Source organism: Brachycentrus maculatus, unplaced genomic scaffold, assembly GCF_059751285.1.
Source record: "Brachycentrus maculatus isolate JH-2025_06_01 unplaced genomic scaffold, ASM5975128v1 h1tg000039l, whole genome shotgun sequence".
NCBI classification, from domain to species: Eukaryota; Metazoa; Arthropoda; class Insecta; order Trichoptera; family Brachycentridae; genus Brachycentrus; species Brachycentrus maculatus.
In genome coordinates, this window is record NW_028280793.1 from 4,757,496 (window position 1) to 4,779,028 (window position 21,533).

General features: G+C 36.9%; 1 protein-coding gene across 9 annotated transcripts in view; it reads left to right on the plus strand.

Moving 5' to 3' along the window:
• Positions 1 to 21,533, plus strand: part of LOC148312542 (uncharacterized) — a 63,961-nt gene that overhangs the window by 14,711 nt on the left and 27,717 nt on the right. For all 9 annotated transcript variants that reach the window (XM_088277207.1, XM_088277216.1, XM_088277212.1 and 6 more), the window contains 3 exons: positions 786 to 970; positions 1,873 to 2,055; positions 2,634 to 2,738. In XM_088277207.1, coding sequence (XP_088133333.1) covers positions 791 to 970; positions 1,873 to 2,055; positions 2,634 to 2,738 — 468 coding nt within the window. In that variant the 5' untranslated portion in view covers positions 786 to 790. The remainder of the gene's footprint in view (positions 1 to 785; positions 971 to 1,872; positions 2,056 to 2,633; positions 2,739 to 21,533) is intronic.

Consider the following 21,533-nt stretch of genomic DNA (forward strand, 5'->3'; position numbering starts at 1 on the left):
GTGTTTATCACAAATTTATTTAATAATGTGTTTATCACAAGTTTATTTAAAAATAAAAGGTATATAAAAATTAAAGTATTGTATATAAGTATCCATAAATAGTATGCTACTTATTTATATACAATAACATATTTTTATAGAAGAAATTGATCAATATATACATCGGGGATTTAACAAACGTTAAGAATCTACAAAATTTGTATTTGTTAATAATAATAAATAAAACAACACGAGAAAAAATGATACGAGAAATATCACATTAACGCACAATAAAGGCTTAGTTCTATTCAACTTTCTGTTAGTTTTTAAATTCCTCGGCAACATAAAAATATTTTGCTAGTAATATATTCTAATGTTCTTGATCCACACTTGTTCTTAAATTGTGGTGCGATTAGCCCATCAGCAGATGTAAATCTAGTTGAATAACCATGCCCCAATTTATTTTTATGCAAAGAATCAAACATGTGTTGCGAGAGGATATTATACTGGTAATATTTATAGCGATTTATACAAAAATGGTGAATCATGTCTCTCAAGGTGTATTAAGCTTTGCCGAGCTATCGATATGAGTAAGATGAATTTAAAAAGATGTTTAAAAGGTTTTCTAAGTTCAGGATATAACTTTTAAAAATTACTTTCAAATAGATATTTATATACATATTTGGTGAATTAAAGATTGTAATTCCGACGTGTGATTTCGAAATGACGAATGTAGATTTTCGGCTCACTTGATTTTGTGTTTAAGATGTGTTTTAACATATACTTTATTTGTTTTTCTTTCGCAGGCACAATGGGTGCTAGGCAAAGCAAGAGGTCAGTGGACATCACCACGGGGAAGGAAGTCATTGTAGAAGGGGGGGAGGTCGCAGCGGGGGCCGGGGGCGAGGGGAAACTGGAGAGGATCGAAGATCTGGACACACTGAAGCCACAGCTGAACGGGGATGCAGCTCACCAAGACACGCTGATCTCTGTGAGTTCTCCAAATCAAACCACATTTTTACACGCGTTTATAGATAGGATGCATATGTGGATTAGGAAAGTGCGAAGCTGAACACGCCATCTGTCAATTTTTATGAATGGATGAGATAAAGTCTGCACTAAGAAGAATAATGTTCCTTCACTTATTTCTAAATGATTTTACAACTCGTTTTTAAATACATATTTTAAATGTATAGTTTTTTTCTTCAAAAAAGGAGACGACTTGAGCCTTATCTGGACGCATCACATAGTTCCAGTGTACATGTAAAATCACAAGTATACTCATTGACTTAAAAAAAAGAGAAATATTTGTGTTTTTATTATTTACGCAATTATTTCAATTTCATACTATTTCTGTAAGCCTAAGCGGCTCATTGTTAGAATAGGTAGCAAATTGTGGTAGAGTGGGTTCGAACCGAGTAACTCTGACTTAAAGAGTTACTAAACACGGGACACTAAAACTTGTGTCACTAAAACACGGGACCACAACCCGACACAAGTTTTAGTCTTATCCGCTAGCAATAATGATTATTCCTAATTTGCATTTTTGGCTTTACCGCGACAACATAAACTCGATTTTACGATTTTGAACCAGCAATCGAATCGTTTACTGTTCGGAAATTGCGATCGATTCCTGTAATTAATTTATTTCGGCGGTATATAACGGGATTATTAATTATTTTCTTCATTATTATATTGTCTGCTTTTAATAGCTCGTGTTCATAACATTACCAGATTATGGAGGATGATAGATTAACTTTATTTTCGAATGAATTTATTTTCATCAGACTAATAATACCACATGAAATATTACGCAGACATCATCCATCTTCCTCGAGTGAGGATGTGTTTGATCCGCCGTTTGAAAAAATGGACTAACTTTATTATTTCCAGGAGAAGGAGAAAAAAATGCAAGAGGAAGACGAAGCGCAGGAAAATGAAAAGGATAATAGTAACGAAAAAGAAATCATCCTCACACCGGTGACAGTGAACGGGGGTGGGGAAGGCGAGGGGGAGACGAAAGAAGGAGAAAACACACCGGAACCGGAAGCGAACAAAAAACCCAAAAAAGAAAAGGCAAGTTGCAGAAGGCGCCGCATTTTAATCTAATCAATGTCGACCTCACACGTCGGGTTCGAGGGTTCTGATATAAACTCTGTATCGAATCCATTGTGTGAGACTGGCATAACTCATAACATTATAGTCATCCCTACAATATAAAATATTATGCTTTATATTATAACAAGTTGAATATGAATCAGCGTTACGTACATTTATATTTACTTTTTCATAAAAGGATATTTTTATTAACAAGGATTAACGTACACTCATATTTTTCTAAAATATACAGTAACCGATGTTTTCACTTTGTTGTTGATTTATTTATTTAAAAATATTTATTTCTGTACAATAAATCGTCCATCGATTTGCTAACTTCTCTCTTGATTGAGAAAGTAGATTTTTTTAAAAAGAAGTATGTGTTTGCGTTTTTTATTATTCACAAAGATACATCAATTTCATACTATTTCTGTGAGCCTAAGCGGCTCATTATTAGAAATAGGTATCAAATTGTGGTAAAGACTCAAGAGTCCGTGACACTAACCACGGGACCACAATCCGACACAAGATGCTAAGACGTAACTATATGTCGACAGGTTAAGAAGAAATGGTCTATCCGGTCGATTAGCTTCAGCAAAAAGGATAAGCAGAAACCAGCTAAAAAAGAAACAAACGGAGATGCCGAGAAAGTTCCAGAAGAGGTAAGATATGTTTAATATTTTGTTGTTTAAAAATATATTAATATCACCGATTTAAAGTGCAAACCTGTTAACTGCCAATGAAACCCCAGGGAGTTAGCACTAAGCCATCTGTATGTATGCGTGTTGAATATAACATATAACTTAGAATTTTTTAAAGATACGTCAATTTTCATATAAAATTTCTAGATTGTGTATTTTTCCCATGAAAACTACCGAGTTATACAGCTTATGAATCATTTCCCTATCAAAAGTTATAACTGCAGTGCTTGGAATTACTATGAAAAATTAGTCACGTTGTACTGTATCGCATTTACCGCACATGAGATAACTCTATTTATGGATACACTATTCGTGTGAATGACTTTATATTTCTAGAATTTCCCTTATCGCTTATTAGAAATTAGCTCCATTAGAGGTTATATTGCAACCTTATCTAATGTAATAGCAATACTTCATGGAATATCATTACTGCTTTGTGCTTACAAATTTCTAAGGTAATGAATAAGCTTGTAGCTAGAAATTTTAAAAATAGTTTTTTTTTTTAAAACACACATTTTCACGTGAATAATCGACCGCGTGTTTAGCTACCGTTCTGAAGGTCCCGGGTTCGATTCCCAGGGTGTGAGTTAAAATAAATATTGGTGATTTTACACTCTAATATTTATTAAATATTTTCCTAGACTGGTCCCTGAAGCGCAGAAGTGATCACCTTTTCTTTCATGTAAGTAACGATCAAGATAACACTGCGTCAATTCGATGCAGTGCCCATAGATGATATAGTCGTATATATCAATCTTCAACTTCAGAGCTATGTATATTGTATATCGATGCATTTAATTGGAATTTTGAAAATACTAAGAATTTTTCTGCAAATTCGGTAATATTTATCAAAGGTACATTTCGAAGCGATATAAGAACGCGTCAGCGCTTGTACATAGGTAGGAATGTTGGGATCATGTTTTAGAGTTGGTGATTGAATTTGTCGAATGGTTGGCTGTCACCATTTCGAGGAAGTGGGTAACTCGACGCCCTGTTACGGCTACCGACTGCCAACTACTGGATATTATGTTCAATACTCTTTCGGTCGACTAGCAGCTGTCCTACCGGTTTCGGCCCATTGTGTCGCTTTAATTCGCATCTGCGAATTATGTAATGAGTCGGATAGTTACATTTTTGAATATTTTATGTGGTATGGTTGTAAATCAAAGGTAGAATTGCGAATGTTACCCGTGTATAAAGTGATCACTTAATCACAGGCCCTGTAAATGCCCTGATTTGCATATTATTCTTCATCTTTTTTTAGATATCAATAAATCCTTTATGTAAATAACCCGTAAGTGGAGACAAATCCTGAATTTGCGAACAAAGATTTGGACACACTCTTTTTTTATAATTCCCTAAAAATATCCCGTTATTACTTTTTGTAAGCATGTTTTTAGAGATTTACTCTTTTAAGGCCCTGTAATCAATACCCTGAAACTTATTATTTTGAAACCCAGGTAACATTTAACGTAATTATTTATTTTGTTGCTTGCAACACCGTTTTTGTATTGAACAAATAAGTTTTTCTTCGAAATTTATATATGACTTTGAAAAGAAGAGTTATTAAAAGGTAAGGAGTTACTAAAAATATTTTTTTAATATATATTTAAAAAAAAAATTAAGTTCCAATATATATAAGTATTCTTAAAAAAATGTGCGTGCAGACACGTTTCTACCCTCGCGCGGCCGATCGCTTTCTGAATCAGATGTTTGCCAGTTCCCCCTTAAAATACGATATAAATTTTCCCACTGAAAGCTATCTGCTGCCTTTTTTTATATCGCGACCGCATTGAGTGTCGTTATTATCCGGCTAATGTCGCATTAGCGAATCGAGAAGATCGCTTCCATGTGGACATAGGATACAGAGCCCTCGGCGACCGCACATTACTCCCCGAGCGGTCATCGAACACCGTCCATCCGAGTTGCGGTTTCTCGCAGTCGCGTTCCGCGGCTCCGTGCGCTCCCGGAGGTCGCCATACCCGTTCCGACGCGTGATCCGCATGCCACGGCCGCCTATGGACCTATGGAGCGTTTCCTCAACCTTACAAGGACTGCACTCTTTGCGGCAGTCCACATACTATGCACATCAGACTCGTCTTGTCTACTACTATTATGTACTACCATCACTCCTAGCTTCCTTCAGATCCATACATCTAATCATACATGCCCTCTGATTACGTACACTTTTGACACTGCCAGATCTTCGTGAGACGTGCCATGTCTTTTTTAGCCGTCCTCATTCAGTTCTTTCGTTCACATTTTTGAAATATACGTGTTTAGTCAATCTCTCGTCCATTCGCTCCGCATGTCCATACTAACTTTAATAACTTTTCTTAAGGAGGAGTTGTGGTTTTTTGCGAGTGCATCAAATTCAGTAATCGACCGGCTGCGCGAGAAGTCACGTGCGGTCTGCGGTCAATTTTTGAAAAAGAATAAATAGGATTTATATTAGATTTTTTATGAAGAATAAATATAAGATTTTTAAAATAATATTGTACTCGTACGAAAAAATATTTTTATAAATATTTTTTTTAATTCTTTACCTTTCAATAACTTGTTTCTGTTTTAAACCATGTATTTATTTTGAAGAAAAACTAAGTTTTTCAATACAAAAACGGTGTTTTAAGAAAAAAAAAACAATTATTTAAATTTTTCCTGGGTTTAAAGCAAATTATTGACTACTGGGCCTTAATCTTTTCATTTATTCCTAGTTCAACTTTACATTCATTTCTGATGTCTTCATTTTTGATTCTGTCATACGACGATTTTTCACGCATTCGTCTGAAGCGGCTGGATGATTAGTTTTTATTTTTTATTTCCTTATTTAGCTCGTGAAATTTGAAGACACTATTAGACTGGTTCAGGCCTATCAACGCAGACGCTACCGACACATTTCCGAAGGCCATTTTCTGAGATGATACAGACAGATTACTAATTGCGTTTTATGACTCATCGACTATGTGTGTCTGTCGAAACGTTTAGCGGAAATGCCTCCGCACTCTTCTGCGCACGTGCCTTTTGTTCTATGAACTTTGTGTACCATCAAACCCTGAATAGTGTTGTACAGAATTGTTACCATCAAACTCCCTTTGCGGCATATAGAAGAACGCCCATTCGCGACGCAGGTATACCGAGTACCGTTACCCGGAAGTCGGCTAACAATAAGAGCAATATTCTGGCACTCTGAGTAGTGCATAAGGCACCGCATCAGATCGATACAGTGTTAGCTCGATTGTTGAATATATGGAGGAAAAATGGATCAGTACTGCGCTTTACGTTCAGGAAGACATTGAATTAAATCATTTATATTTTTTGCCCGTCTTGGTAATCGATCATGAAACTCATATTATTTAATAAAAATTATGTTAACTTTGGTTGCTGTAGCTGTATTGAATATTTTTGTCCGCCTACGTAGTGGTGATCACTTTATACATTTGTGTAACGTTCGCCGCTCAGACTTCCATCTTTTCATATAAAAAGAACGATTGATGTTTCTTATCAAGTTGAGACACCTATAATGTGTAACATCACCTTAGACTGGTACCTGAAGCGCAGGACTGATGTCTTCATACAATTATCGATCAAGATGTCTTACAATCTTCGGTGCGATGCAGTGCCTGATGCACCGTAGGGCGCGATTATGCGATTTAATATTTATAAATTAAATACAATAATTCAAATGACTGGTTGAGATGTACCCTAACTATTGAAAAATTTTTTTTTTATCATTTTAACCTAGAATTTAATTAAGGTTTTTTTGAGCGGTGTAATTACTCCTTAAAAAATAATTTAATTAATTAATTAGTCCTTAATTTTTTGTCGTCTTTCTCTCTTTCAAACATTTTATTCCTATACAAATGTCAAATCGTAATCATTTTATTTTAATTTCAATGACCTGATGATGGAATAATTTTCCGAAACCGACAGTCACAAATGAGTGTTTATAAAAGTGGTATTACACAAAGTAAACAATGGATGGTAAGCGGAGTGTTTTCTTACCATACCACAAAGTTATCAATGCTTTTAATTAATATACAATATATAATTACTCTTTCTCTACAGATGTTGTTATTTAAACTTTTTGCACAGAAATATGAACTTGCGTTATGAACAGAGATGAATTGAACAAAGATGCGTTATGACTGCCAAAATGATAAATACCTACGCAAGGGAAATCTGCGAGATTGTGAATTCCGTTGCCACCCACGTCCTGCAGTTGGTATAATGGCAACAAATTGAAAACGAAACCGGTACAGTTGGAGTTGGGAGTGTTGTTAACTTTGATCCGAGTATAATTTTAGCTGTGCATAGTTCGTTGCGAAACACGTTCATTATTACACGTCTGACATTTGAGTCCCAACGTCTCGAGTCTCGACATTTCAATACTTCGTTATCTCTGCGGCACGCTGCATATCTCTGCAGCCGATACATTGCCCTAACCCCTAACCGACTACTAATCCGTTCAAAATAATTATCAAATTTTTAAAAATTATTATTATTACTTAAGATACAAAAAAATCTGTCCGCCTCCGTAGTGTAATGGCCAGAACGCTCGGCTACCGTTCTGTAAGTCCCGGGTACGATTCCCAGGGGGGGGGTCAAATAAGTATAATAAGTAATTTTTTCGCTCTAATATTGATTCAATATTATCCTGGAGTGGTACCTGAAGTGGAGGGCTGATCACCTTTCCTTCATGTGTTAACGATAAAGATAACACAGCGCATATATGATGCAGTGCCCTATGCACCATTGGGGTGCGGATAAGGGTTTGAAGTAAGATACAACACAGTAAAACCTCAATATCACGAACTAATTAAGGGGGGGGGCGTGTCCATTAAAATCAAAAGTTCTTTATATAAAAAAGGTTAAAAATAAAAGAACAAAACTTTTTTTAAAAATATGAACACTATTTTTAGATATAAATAATCAATACAAAACACTAACACAATTCTATTTGTGATTATCATGGCCGCTAAAAATTGTTTAATTATTTCCATGCGGCGACACTTGAATTTAAGCATGTATAATATTAATAGGACGTTTTGTAATTTTTTTTTATCATTCGTCCGTATTTTTTGTCCGTTATATCAGAAGTTCGTTAAATAGAGGTCCGTTATATCGAAGTTTTTCTATATTTTTAATTGTATAAAATCCCTGACACGGTGAAAAAGTTTGACGTCGCACACGTTCGAATAACCTTCAGATTTCGGTGAACTTTCGCGCCATCGCATTGTTTGTCCAATGAGTAATGCGGGCACGCCGATTCATTTCCAACTTATAATCGGATCGTATAAAGTGATAAGGCTCTTAAAATGTGCATCGCTTTGTTCGGCGCGTGTTATTGTTCAAAACTCGATATCCCGGACAAACCCATCGTCCGCGACTGCAGGATAATGAATTAGAATACTTTCTTCTTCTGAATCCTAGCAGCAACCTGTTAATGCATAGGGTACTTTATCGAATCGACACAGTTTGAATTTGATCGACACACGTAGGCAGGTGATCAGTCCTGCGCTCTTAATTCATGGATATAGAAGTAGAATATTTAAGACGCTTTTTACAAAAAAATGAAAAATTCTTTGAACCTTTGTCCGCATGAAATTATGCGTGGAGTGTTGCATAAAATGTAGGAAGAATAGTAGGTACTATAGATAGGAAAATGAGCATAGCAGCAATGGTCAGGGGACTCGTGGTTGCATATCCGTACTTGTACTAGCTTGTGCAAGCTGTATATTGCTAATATGTACGTGCCAGACATGCCTACACAATTCAATAGTTTGTATTACGTCGAGATGGAAATATTTTTTTCTCGGAAAATTATGACTGTATGGAGGGCTCTTTGTTTTATTGTTGTGTGCTCATGATGATATTGAGAATCAAAGCAATCGACCATGTAATACATTTTTTTCCTCTGCGTTATCGGTAGTTCCTCGATTTCCTCCCGCATCCGCTGCAGCGCCCTGCCGTGCCGGCCGCCAATTAGCATATCCACGGCCTCGCGAGGAGCTTCTTTCCGAACAATGACTGCCAGAATGCCAATTCTCGTACAATTCCGACTAATCCTGTTCTTTCTCATTACCGGCTCGTATGTGTTATGCGCAAACATTTACCGTCTGCTGTAAGCGTCCTTTGTTCGCCATTTAATGTCTCACCGCCTCGAGCGGCACGGTGCGGTGGCTCCTTGGCAGCACTAGGCGAACAATGCTATCTTGATGAGTTCGTACGCAGTACGTACACTGTTTGCGTGTACTAATTGCTGTCTACAAAATGTTAAACGCAAAGCAAAGTGTTGCTTATGTTGGTATTTAACCACTTATCGAGATTTTAGTCTGTTTCGAGACGCACTCTTCTCTTCGTCAGGACAATTACTACACGAGCGTGCAAGCAACCCTATACACCACTACCTAAGCACTATTTACACATTTACAATGTATATGAAGACCAAACGGCACTTAGGGTGGTTGCGAAAAGGAGGTCAAGGATATGTAAGTTGGAAAGAATGAAAGGGAAAAAAAGTGAGAGCAATTATGTCGAATGAAACAAAGGACCATACGGAAAATTGATTTGGGTATTTATGAAAGGGATGCTACTTTTTAGGGCTTTCCGAATGTAAAAGATTTCCAATTATGTTTATTTTTTACCCTTTTTATTAGTATTTAATATTTATACCCCCATATATATAGAACACGCGATTCGAGTCTATGAGATGAATTAGTAAATTCGAAGAATTTGTTATTGTCAAAGAATCTCCGTGTTCTTTAATATGTGCCAATAACACAATTAACATTTTGTTAACGTCTCTGACTATAAAGATAATGCTTTAAACACTAATAATATTTTTAATGTATTTTTCATTTACTATTAACCTTATATCTATTAAATTCATAACAGATAAAAAAATACCTACCCTTTTATGTATCATGAATTAACCTTTATTTATATCACATTTTTCTTATTAAATTCGAAATCTTAAAGCGAATGTATAAAACTCATTTGGTTACATTCGTAACAGGAACGACACGATTTCAATCAGCTAGCGATTCGTTATACACAATGACTATAATCTAACGGCTTCATCGATGGCTCCGACATTAACGATTTTTATTTCTGCGATTGTTTTGAAACAACGTCGTTCCTATAAACTAGTTGATCTCGTTATCTGTACGTGGCTGTGTTCGTGCCAGCGTTAGTGACTGGTGGTGACTCAGCGCCTCGTCTCGGCACAAGATTGCGTTTCTCTGTTTCTCTCATTGTCCCCTATGGTAAACAAACAGCCTGGATTTGGGAAACTCGCGCGAGACAGTATGCAGTATGGAGTATGCACACAGCGCATCCATCCGGGTGACGAGACGAACCAGCGGCCCGCGGAACTACCCTATTTCCCACGCTCGTTCTACATCATTCATTTACTTTAATCGCTTAATTGCCGATTCACATTTGATCCGTACCGAAATAATGGATATTGTTTTAAATATAACGTGAGTCTGGGAATATATCATTGAGATATCATAACGCAAATTTGATTCATTTCGTAAATTTGTTTTACTATAATTTCTTTACTCATTCGATTCACATGCCCAGACCATCTCAATCTATCTCATCTGGTAGTAAAACCTCGATATAGCGGAACTCATCGGAGGGAGTGTCCGTTAAAACTGAAAGTCCTTTATTTAAAAATGGGTTTCAACAAATCAAAAAAACTTGATTTTGAAAATATGAACACTGTATTACGTACAACACTAGATGTGAATAAAAAATACAAACAAAATTATATTTACTAGACTCGACACTCGTGAAGTGACGTTGCTGTTTGATATCGACGCGCTTGATTTCGTTACTCCTGCTTTGAAAGAGAAATCAAGTTTTGTTTACTCTATTGAAGTTTGCTGTTTTTATTTTTATTTTATTATAATCAATTCTTTAAATTTGCGAAAATGCTTATAATATAGTTGAACTCGTTTTCTGACGAATAGTCAATAAATGTTATTCGATCTTCGAGATGTGATCTTGATAACTGATAACTAACTTCATATCACCCAAAAATTGTTTACATGCGGCGACAATTGAATTTAAGCGTGCATATTAACAAGACATTTTTATTTTTCTTCACATTTGACCGGATTTTTTGTCCGTTATATCCAAATAGTGGTCCGTTATATCGAGGTTTAACTGTACTCACTTATTTGTAAATCGATGTGTAGATTAACCGTAACGTTATCAATGTGTCTAGTTGGCGGTGGTCGGCCGAATGTGACCTTCGCCTTGTTCATCCGCTCGACCACGTCTGATTGTGCACTCACAACTCACAAAGGATCTCGTGTCGGTCCGGCGTTATTATTTGGCCGCAACATGAGGCCGACGGTTCATTCCTCCCCCGGGAGAGTGAAGAATAATGGCTCTGTCTCCTTCGCGCCACTATCTCCCTCCCTGTCCCGCGTGGTGATGCTGAGCAGATGTTTCTCGCTTGCTGTAGCTACCGGCTTCACTCGGGGCAGGCACTTCGCGGGACCTCAAACCAAATACTCGAGACAATGATGATACTAATGGCTACTTTCCATTCGATAAAAATGCGGTCGATTGAAACGACCTTTCAATTGGCTCCATTAATGCACCTTTCCGTTTATAATATTTACCTTAGGCATCCTCGCAATTGAGCCACCCTGTCAGTAAGTACAGTAATACCTCGATATAACGTACTAATTGGGAGGAGAAAGTGTCCGTTTAAGCCGAAAGTCCGTTATATAAAAATAGGTTTAAAATAAATCAAACAACGTTTTTTCTGAAAATATCGCTATATAAACAAAATTATATTTATTGTCTTCGGACACTCGTTATGAAGTGACGTTGATGTTTTATACTATCGACGCGCTTGCTTTCGGTTATCCTGCTTTCAAAAAGTAATCAAGTATTGTTTGCACTTTTGAAATTTTGCGACATAATTTGTCATTATCATGGCCGCTAAAAATTGTTTACATGCGGCGATACTTGAATTTAAGCATGAATAATATTAACAGGATGTTATTATTTGTTTACATTTGATCGAATTTTTGTCCGTTATATCCAAAGTTCGTTAAATAGAGGTCCGTTATATCGAGATTTTACCGTATCCCACTTACCGTATAACAGTTGAGATCGGCAAAAAAGTTTTCCGCTCGCTTGGAAAAATATGGGGCAATTTCCTCTTTTCGTCATTATTTTTTGTAACATCACTGCCGAAGTTTATTCATCTCTCCTGATTTATTGGTCTATGTATCGCTTCGCCTCACATGGCGTTGATCTTTCCCCCTTTACTTCGGCGAGATGGATCATCAGCTCGTTTCTCGAGTATACGGTATATACCCCATTACTCACACACAGAACTAAACATTATTCGCTGCAAAATGGTTACGTGGCGAGAATTTTGTAAACATTGTTAGTTATATCGAATATTTAGTGAATTCTTGTGTTCTGGCACGCTCGTTGTTGATAATAAATTATTAGTTATGTTTCAAACTAATTTTATCCCACAAATACCTACTTTGTTGTTGCTTGTTAAACATCCATTTCGTATTAATAATATCCCTTGTATACTTAAAACTAACTACCCAAAATATTTGCGGTCATTGGTGGATGGAAAGTTACCAATATTTGCATTTTGATTTCTCGCATTTGAATCATCTAGCGACGTGACAATTTAAACAATAACAGGATGACGCATAGATAATCATCGCATTCCAACACATTTCGCCAGTTTCTAGCAGTCGAAAGATAATATTTTTAGAAACGATCGTTTTTGTTTTGAAAAATTGGTTTAGTATATAGCTGGGTATCCGGTGCGCGTTTTATTTTGTAAGAATCTACATATATCTACAAACATACGCGTCATATGATTCTATACGCGGTTATTTAATTTCAAAAAATTATTCACAGCTTAGGAATGCTGATATCCCTCCAACTTCCAACCCATATGAAATATTCGGTTAGGTTCTAATAAACGTAACACCACTACACGATAGTCAATACGTTGATGGTATCTAGTTTTCCGTGCTTTTATGTAGGTCAGCCTCGCTGAGAACCACTTGTGTATCATAAAAATGTATTTTCTCTTCTACTCGCGAGATAGAATACTTGGGGCTCGGTTATTTCTCAAGTGGGGTCTTTTTTAATATACATTTTCTATTTTGAAAATAGATATTCGCTTAGGCAGATTTTGCGAGCAAATGAAGTAATGTGGGTTTGTATTTGGGAAAAGGTTAACTCGCATAACCCTCGGGCCAACCCCGAAATGTGCCCGAGAACATGAAATATTATGGGATATATTTCTGCTCGAACCATTTGCGGCCCGATCTGGCCGTACACAGTTAACAACCCTCGTCTTTCCTCATTGATTAATTGGCTCGCTGACAGCGTTTTACCCCATAAATTCTTCCTTTCATCCTCAGCGAGTATCATGACACCCGGCATATACGAGAAATTCATATCACGCGAATTATTTTCTTATCATATTCAATGTTGGTATTCCGGAGAAAAATATTACAGCACTGAGTTGCCATGCACTCGTATTATATCGTGTAGCATTCGAGTACCCCTCCCCCTCTCACCCTCAGATATTCTGAAACATGGAAGTCGAGAATATTACGAATGTAGCTCCCATCTTTATTATATACCTTCATCCAGGTTGTCCTAAATAATAAATTTGCTTTACCCGAAAAGCCTACATTTTTCTTTTATTGCTATTTTTATTTTTGGACTGATGTTTCCCTCGTGAGAATGTTCCTATAAATAATTGTGTGGTAATATTCTCTTGTTTTTATGTTTTAATTTAGCGTTTGGGGTATAGCTGGTCTCTAGGCTCATAAAATATCGTTTTCATAAAGGCAAGTTCATACCATATAAATATTAAGAATGATGTACTATTAAAAATTTTAATAGTACATCAAATTTTAATAGTACATCAAATTTTAATAGTACATATATGAGAATTGGAAAATTTTAATAGTGCAAACTAAAAATATCCGCGACTCGCGACTCGCGGTATGGTGCTGGGTGTTTTTTTTTGTTCATAAGAAATGTATATTTTGTTTTTTTTTTTTAATTTTCCATAATAAATTCGAGGAATAATAAGAATTATAAATATTTTTGAAGGGATATTTTTAAAAAGGTACATATTTGAGGTCTGATTCCAACCGTGTTTTTGTGTTTGTGATCACGCGTCGATTCAGTGGGCTAGATTACCTGTAGTTTGTAGCATAGTAGTGTTCCTGCCATCAGACAAAATACCTTACAATAAATGTACGCTCTAGCTAGCAGCAATAGTGATACGTATTCTCATCTTCAAGTGGTAGTTCGGGGACAATAGTGGGATAGAGCGGAGCAGCTCGACAGCGAGGGAACACAATAAAACTTCATTAATCATTTTCAAAATTACGTTTATACGTGTAACGACTTTAAGATAAGGTATTTCAATAGCGCCTCTCCTTATTCCCGGCATACTCGAAAATCCATTAGCGTCAATCTACATTGTCATTTACATTTCCGAGACTGGCTTTTATTACCTTCTACCTCGTTGGCCCATTTTACTTCATTAAAAAATATTTATTTATAAATTTTAGTTTTTGATAGATTCATAACCATTTTTTTCTTTCGTGTGTCGCTACTCGGTTTAGTACTATAACGCGCTGACGCTGTTCTTTTGTGAAGATTCCGCTCTTATCGTTGAACTGAGATGTCGTATTCATATAACCGATTATAATTCCATCAAGCATGGAGCGTACTTATCAGGGGTGATGAGCGCAGTGTGGGTGTGGATTCGGATATGTGTGTAGTTACGGTACATATAATACGAAAGTAGAACACCGTGCCCACCCTCACCCTTGATAAACAAATTCGTTTGATTATATTCGTTCGCTTTGATGTGGGGCACCGTGACGAGAATTAAAAAAAACTGTACCCATGCCGCTATTTTATCGGTTTCCTATCTCCCTTTTCATAATACATGGTAAAGTAATCCTACATTCGAGTATATTCATCGAATTAGAATCGAGATTTTTTGGGGGTTGAAACATAATTTCATTTTGATTCCATTTTGTATGTTTCTTTTTTAAATTGTATGTGCTTACGAAAATTGAAACGAAGAGCGTATATTTGACTAGCATAGAAATCAACCTCCAACCATTGGCTTATCACATCGTTTTGAAACGCCAAGTTTTACTACGTTATTTTATCCGAAAATAAGTACGTAATTAAATTAGTAAGCGCTGTTTATTGGTACTTAAATTTACTTTTATTTCACATTAATATTGTAGATAGTTACGGAGTTAATAGCATATTGTAGTTTTTAGTTGTTGTTTTGATAATATATTGTGAATCAGTTATTTATTGCTTCTCCCCCGATTTCTAGTTTGATATGCGTCATTGTCATTGCGTTCAAAAATGCATTACGCTTTGATTATTGTTCGAATGGGGGTTGACTGTGGATTGATTAACCTAAATTACATCGTGCCTATAAAATAACATTTTTTATCCTCAAAATTGAAAAGTAGACATTACGAAGAACAGTTACACGCGGTTGCGCGATTAAAAAATAATAGCGTACATAAATTCTCCCCTCGGTAAATGTACACAAACTGCCACTATTATACGTGGCCTAACGTGTAACGCCGATGGAGTGAATGGCGACCGTCGTGACTTGTGTCTATAGTCCTCTTTACAACGCGCCCGAGGATGAGAACGCAACAGATTTAGAATGCGCGATAAAAGCATTGTACAGCACTCGAGTGTCCTCCATTATAGCACCCTTCCTACAAGGTGCCGCGGGGGTTCTCCACTAACTGAAGCGTGCTATCTCAGCTCCGAAAGCTTTTCCGCGTAATGAAATTTTCTTCCCTTTTCTCACGCTTTATCTACGGAATATAAAATTCACCCTCCTTGAAAAAATAATAACTAAACAAAATGTACATTATCCGTTTAATTCTCCGTTAGCGAGATTTAACACCGTTGGCTTTTTTATACTGGAAGAAATCGTTATTACATTTTGAATTCTACTCGATATGCCCGCACAGTTTGGACGCACAGCTCTCACAATAATTTCCCAGTGAAATTGAATAATATATTTAGACCCTCGTCTCTGTCGTCATGATAGATTGGTCCTTTGGTATCGAGGCGAAGTATCTCTTTATGTTCTTATTACGTTCGTAAAATTCTGATTGCTCGATAGAGAGCCAATTACCGACGCATTCCGGCCGCCTTTTATCCAACGCGAGAGTAAACTCATTCGACGTGTGAACACCGAACACCTCTGGCGCGGCACAATAGGGGTGGTGTGGTATCGCTCGCGCCCGCGTGGCGTCACCGGGCTCGGTCTCCGTCTCCCGAACTCTAACCTCCCGGCCTGTATGTTCTCCCATTCACCGTGTGAAAGTCACGACGGGATCCGCTCTCCTAGACCGCGATCCGATCGTGAATTAATTAGGCGTTGAGGGAGTGTACCATGCGCTGTCATTTGTCGTCCTCGGAGCCCGCTAACTCGTGTACAAACAACGGTTAAGGCGATTAGTACACTTACTAATAGGTTGCCGCTTAGCAAAATAGTTATTTATTATTTTATTTGGGAATTTTACAGAATAAATAATAATCAAAAAGTCATTCACATAAATGAGTTACTCAAAATGAGTACATACTTACAAAATTCCACATTTGCAAATTTGTGAAATTACCCGGAAGAGGAACGGGAGGGAGAAAAGGGGAAATGGGAAAGATCAAAGCTCAAGTCAAAGACAAATTGTATGAAATGAGGGACACACCACGATATCAATATTGAGTCACAATTTAGGTGACCTTAGCACTGACAATAACGAGTAGAACTGCTCGACTGCGAAACTGGTGTCGCGGGTTCGATTCCCGCCAATTGCAAAATGAATTCAAGAAATATTTATTTTTAAGTGATCTCGGTGTTTGTGATGTATTTTTTGCATTTACCTTCCCTATCCTTACTATCCTATCTGCATCTAAAATAGACGCTTTGCGGGTTATTCCTTAAAAAAATAAATCTCAGTCCCCATATTCATCGTTAACCAATTTAGATGAACGATGAATATAGGAACTTTGTTTAGAGTTTGTTCTACTCGTAGGAAGCGCTAAGGTGTCAGTTGTCCTGGTGATCCAACTGGCATATACGTTCCAGCAATTCCGGCGAATCAATGTGTTATATTATTATGAAGCGGTACTAGGCACACTGGTATGATTTATTTTACGATCGTCGAATTTAAACATTGAATATGGGGTCATTATTCACACCGATCCGATATTATAAACCGCCGAGATTTAAATAATTTGCAATTTGAATACGTTCCATGGCACCGTTTTGGTTTTCAGTACAATGCATCGGAATTATGTTGACTTTGTATGGTGTCTCGACAACAATGTTTCGGCATCCTGCTTCCGGCGCATACCGATGACGTACTTTCATCGCTTATTCATTTGTTGTTTTTAGGATTATATTTTTGCTTTATGATAATGATTACTATCGTCATAACGTTTGATTCGAGCTGACAAATGGAACTGGAACCCCAGTATAATACGGATTTTCTAGATTTTTTAGTTATTTAGTTTTATGGTAACATAAAAGCAATGATGATCTCTGGTGCGTAATAGTAAATAGTTCATTATTGTTATTATTGTGTTCATCTTATGTTAATTATATTGTTAATATAAAATATAAGTTATTGAAATTAGCGCACTTATCAGGTCCAATTCGAATAGGCTTTTCTGGACTTATCGCAGAATAGGATTATTATGGTGGATAATTACCTTGTGGGTGTACAATATTTTAGCAGCTTATAATAGTTATATTTCGTATATCTGTTAGTTTATCAGATGGCGCTGCCATTTCGGTAGAAAAAGTTGTTAAAAAAATGTATATAAAACCACCTGTATTTGACTGTTATATTGTGTCGAAATTCAAATAATCGGTTAAAAACTAGAAGATTTTAAGATTTTGAACAAACGAACATTTACATTTTTAATTTTTATGTATGTTATCACATTATAAAAATAGAAATTGAGCATTATTAATATTTTTAATGTTTGTTCAGTTTTCTACTTTATAGCTTTCTTTGTCTTTAACAAATTCCCCCTTTGATTGTCGATATTTCAAAAAAGGTAAAAAAATGTCTAGCATACTAGCATACTAGCATAGAAATATAATGTTAGCTGTTGTATGGTAACAATGAGTGATTTACTCGATTTAATTAATATGCAGCTTATTCGAACTCTTACTTTCTGCCACAAATCACTGAATGACCGTTCCTCGGGCATGGATGGAAGTCGCGTGGCCGATAAACGAACAAAGCGAACTAGGATATTACGCTTCATACATAATTCAATGTATGTAAATCCATTCCCGAGGCAATGTCATCTTGTCTCGATTAACACGGGGACATCAAATATTCGATAGTTTATAAACATGAGGTACCCACTTCTGGCTTGCTCTGTCTAGACCGCCTTTACCGCTTTTGCGCGTCAATTACTCGGAACACCTAGCATGGGATTCTTGTTCGCCATATCGCTCACTCCTTTCAAGAACGTCATAAATCAAAAAACTTGATTTCTCAGGAGAACGTTTTTAAAGTTTTAAAATTTAATACAATGTATCAAAAATAAATATCAATCCACGTATCGAACTTTTTACTGTGCAACAGATCTTTTAGGTAAAACCTGAAGGTTTTTTCACCATTTGAAAAATATTTAGTATATTTACAAAAATAATTAAAAAATACCTTTTCTTCAAAATGCAAAAACAACACTTTCTGCCCTATGGCGGGTAAATATTAAGTTAAAAATATGCCGCTTTTGCTGGGATATAGTACATTTTTTGGGCATTCCGAAAACATGCATAACTGAAAATTGACGATTTTTGATTTATGACGTTCTTGAAAGGAGTGAGCGATATCTGGTTTATATTATTAGTTTATGCCCTTGAAAAATCACGGAATACTATCGCCTAAAGGTGGAGACTGACCGGAGCACTTCGTCGTAACGTGACACGTTACGATGCGAGCATTCAGGCTGTCAGTACACCGAGCCGAGCGTTCCATCCATAGTTTCGGATGCTCGGTGATGCTCGTCGCGAGCGATGTTACGATGTTATGTTACGACGAAATGCTCCTGTCAGTCTCCGTGGTGTAATGGTAAGCGTGTCTAGCTACCGTGCTGGAGGTCCCAGGTTCGATTCCCATGGGGGGGGAGAGTAAAATAAATATTAGTGATTTTACACTCTTAATATTTATTTGATATTACTCTGGGCTGGTCCCTGAAACGCAGGAGTGATCACCTTGCCTTCGTTTACGTAACGATCAAGAGAACACTGCGTCAATTCGATGCTGTGCCCTATGCACCATTGAGTGCGGATAAGGGTTAGAAGAAAATGATGTCGTAAATGTGTCGGATAAAACTGACTAAATTAAGAGAACTGCAGTAATTATTGTCAAGCCGTGTTTCTATATTAACTAAGTAACTCACTTATCATCACGCCGCTTCTCGCAGTGGTAGGCAGAGACGATGAAACGCCACATCAATCTGTGTTTGCAAACAATTCTATCTTCTTATTTATTATTTCCAAAAATTAGTGCGAAAAGTGTGTGCTCGAAAAAATTACACTTTTTTGCATTTTTTGTCAACGTTTACAGTAAACATGGGAAACTACACAACGTAAACAATTAGGTACTTAAACTATAGTTTTAATCAAATAATTTATTGGTGCAATTGACCTCCAGTAAACAACACATTTCCAACACAAGTAATAAATTGTTTTGTGTATTTTTATTATTATTTTCTTGATTGCACTGTAAGCATTAATTAATTGAGCGCTTTAGTGGTTGTTCTTTTTTATTTGCTAGAGTCGTCAGGCGAATTAGTCGTGACTCATGTCGGACGCCACATGCCACATGTCCACTGGGGATAATGTCGCCGTCTGCCCTAATCCAACTCGGAAATTTGTGGAAAAATTGTATTGTTTATTTTACAACTTGTTTACTTAGAGATTCCATTTATACAGCTGTACGTTGCTCTTGAAAAGTGATAGGCGGACTATTAATAATATTATGTAGATAAACTTTTTTCATAGTTAGTCACCCGCGCTAGTCACTAGTGACATGGTGTCGATAACCTTTTGAGCTCGTCGCAGCGAGTGTGTTTTACAGTCTATTCTATGAATTCCGTCCGTTGGACGCATTATAAAATGCAGTTTTTATATACTTAAGTCTCAGCTTAGTAAAACATTAGAACGTGTCTCGATGAATTCAAACCGCAAAATGATTTATTGCGGAGAAAACACGCTGAAATCCTTGAGTTTGCGCAACCTGCGATTTACATACATTGGTAATTGCTTATATGTTCCGCAAATTGTGAAGATTAATGAAAATTCTAAGGGCGTGACACCGATAATGTTCATTTCTTAATTCTTCTTGCATTTTTAACACATTTATTTTCTTTCTTGTTCGCGTTTACGAATTGTCCGCACCTGAAAATTGCCTACACAGAATTTACACTAAAATACATAATTTTTCTGTGTGTACTTCTTGAAATTCGTTAATGTTATTACTTCACATTTAAAGATTTTCTAGGTGCTTATTTCTCTTCAAAGGACCTGTTTATAGCAGTGTACAAGTTACACGCGCTATTAAGAGCACGGGTATACAACTCCCAGTGACCTAGCCATTGCTGGTACAGTGGAACCTCTCATAACGAGTAATTCGCATAGCGAGAAAAAGAATGTTAAAAATTTCTTTAACGAGCGATATTTCACATATCGAGTTACAGAGAAAGGACAAGTCCTTTTTTCACGACATTCACTTGTGAGCCGGGACTTCCACGCTAATCAAAACAAACAATGTTTCGCTTAACGAGTTAGATTCTGGAACGAATTATGCTCGTTATGAGAGAGGTTCCACTGTATTATCCTTCAATATTTTTTCCCCAAATGCGATCCCTCAGACGAATGTGTGGTAAAACGATGTTTGATAGATGTTCGAATGATGAAATAAGGAAAGAATGCAAGGCTGAGATAAGTATTATAGATAAAATTAAGAAAGGTGTGTTGAGATGGTTTAGACATGTGGAACGTATGAGTGAGGAAAGAACGGTTAAACAAATTTATGAGGGGAATGTATTTGGAAAAAGAAGCAGAGGAAGACCTAGGAAAACCTGTCACAATCAGGTATGTCAAATACTTGAAAGCGGTCGGGTCAGGAGTCGTAATAATCGTCGGGTATGTATGAGGAGATGCATGAATGTAGAAGAGGCGAAGAAGGTTTGCAAATACAGAGTGGTGTGGCACACGATTCTTTCTACCCCTGCGGAGAAGTGGCGTAATGGTTAGCTAGTTAGTTAATAATAATAATAATAATCTTGGATGATTTATATAGCGCCATTTTCGTAAAAAACTACCTCAAGGGCGCTTAGTTAGTTATGTTTTTCCCCATACAGCGGTAAAATCCTTTACCTCCGTCTTTTCTCCATTTGTATCCCATTAATGTTATAGTATTACTAGTTCCGTATGATTGAACTATCCGCCCTCGGCTGGTACTCGCCACTCGCTACTCGCCTCTAGTCGCGCCCCCTCGGCCGGCGCATGCAAATCCCGCCTGACTCACCCGACTTCCCGGTGACTAACTCGGGCCGCCCGCCCCTCCCTCCGGACGAGCTGGAAACCACTATTATATTCCCTTTCCTGTACATCCCTTCCCCACCCCTCCCCCCCTCCCCTCCCCGCACGAC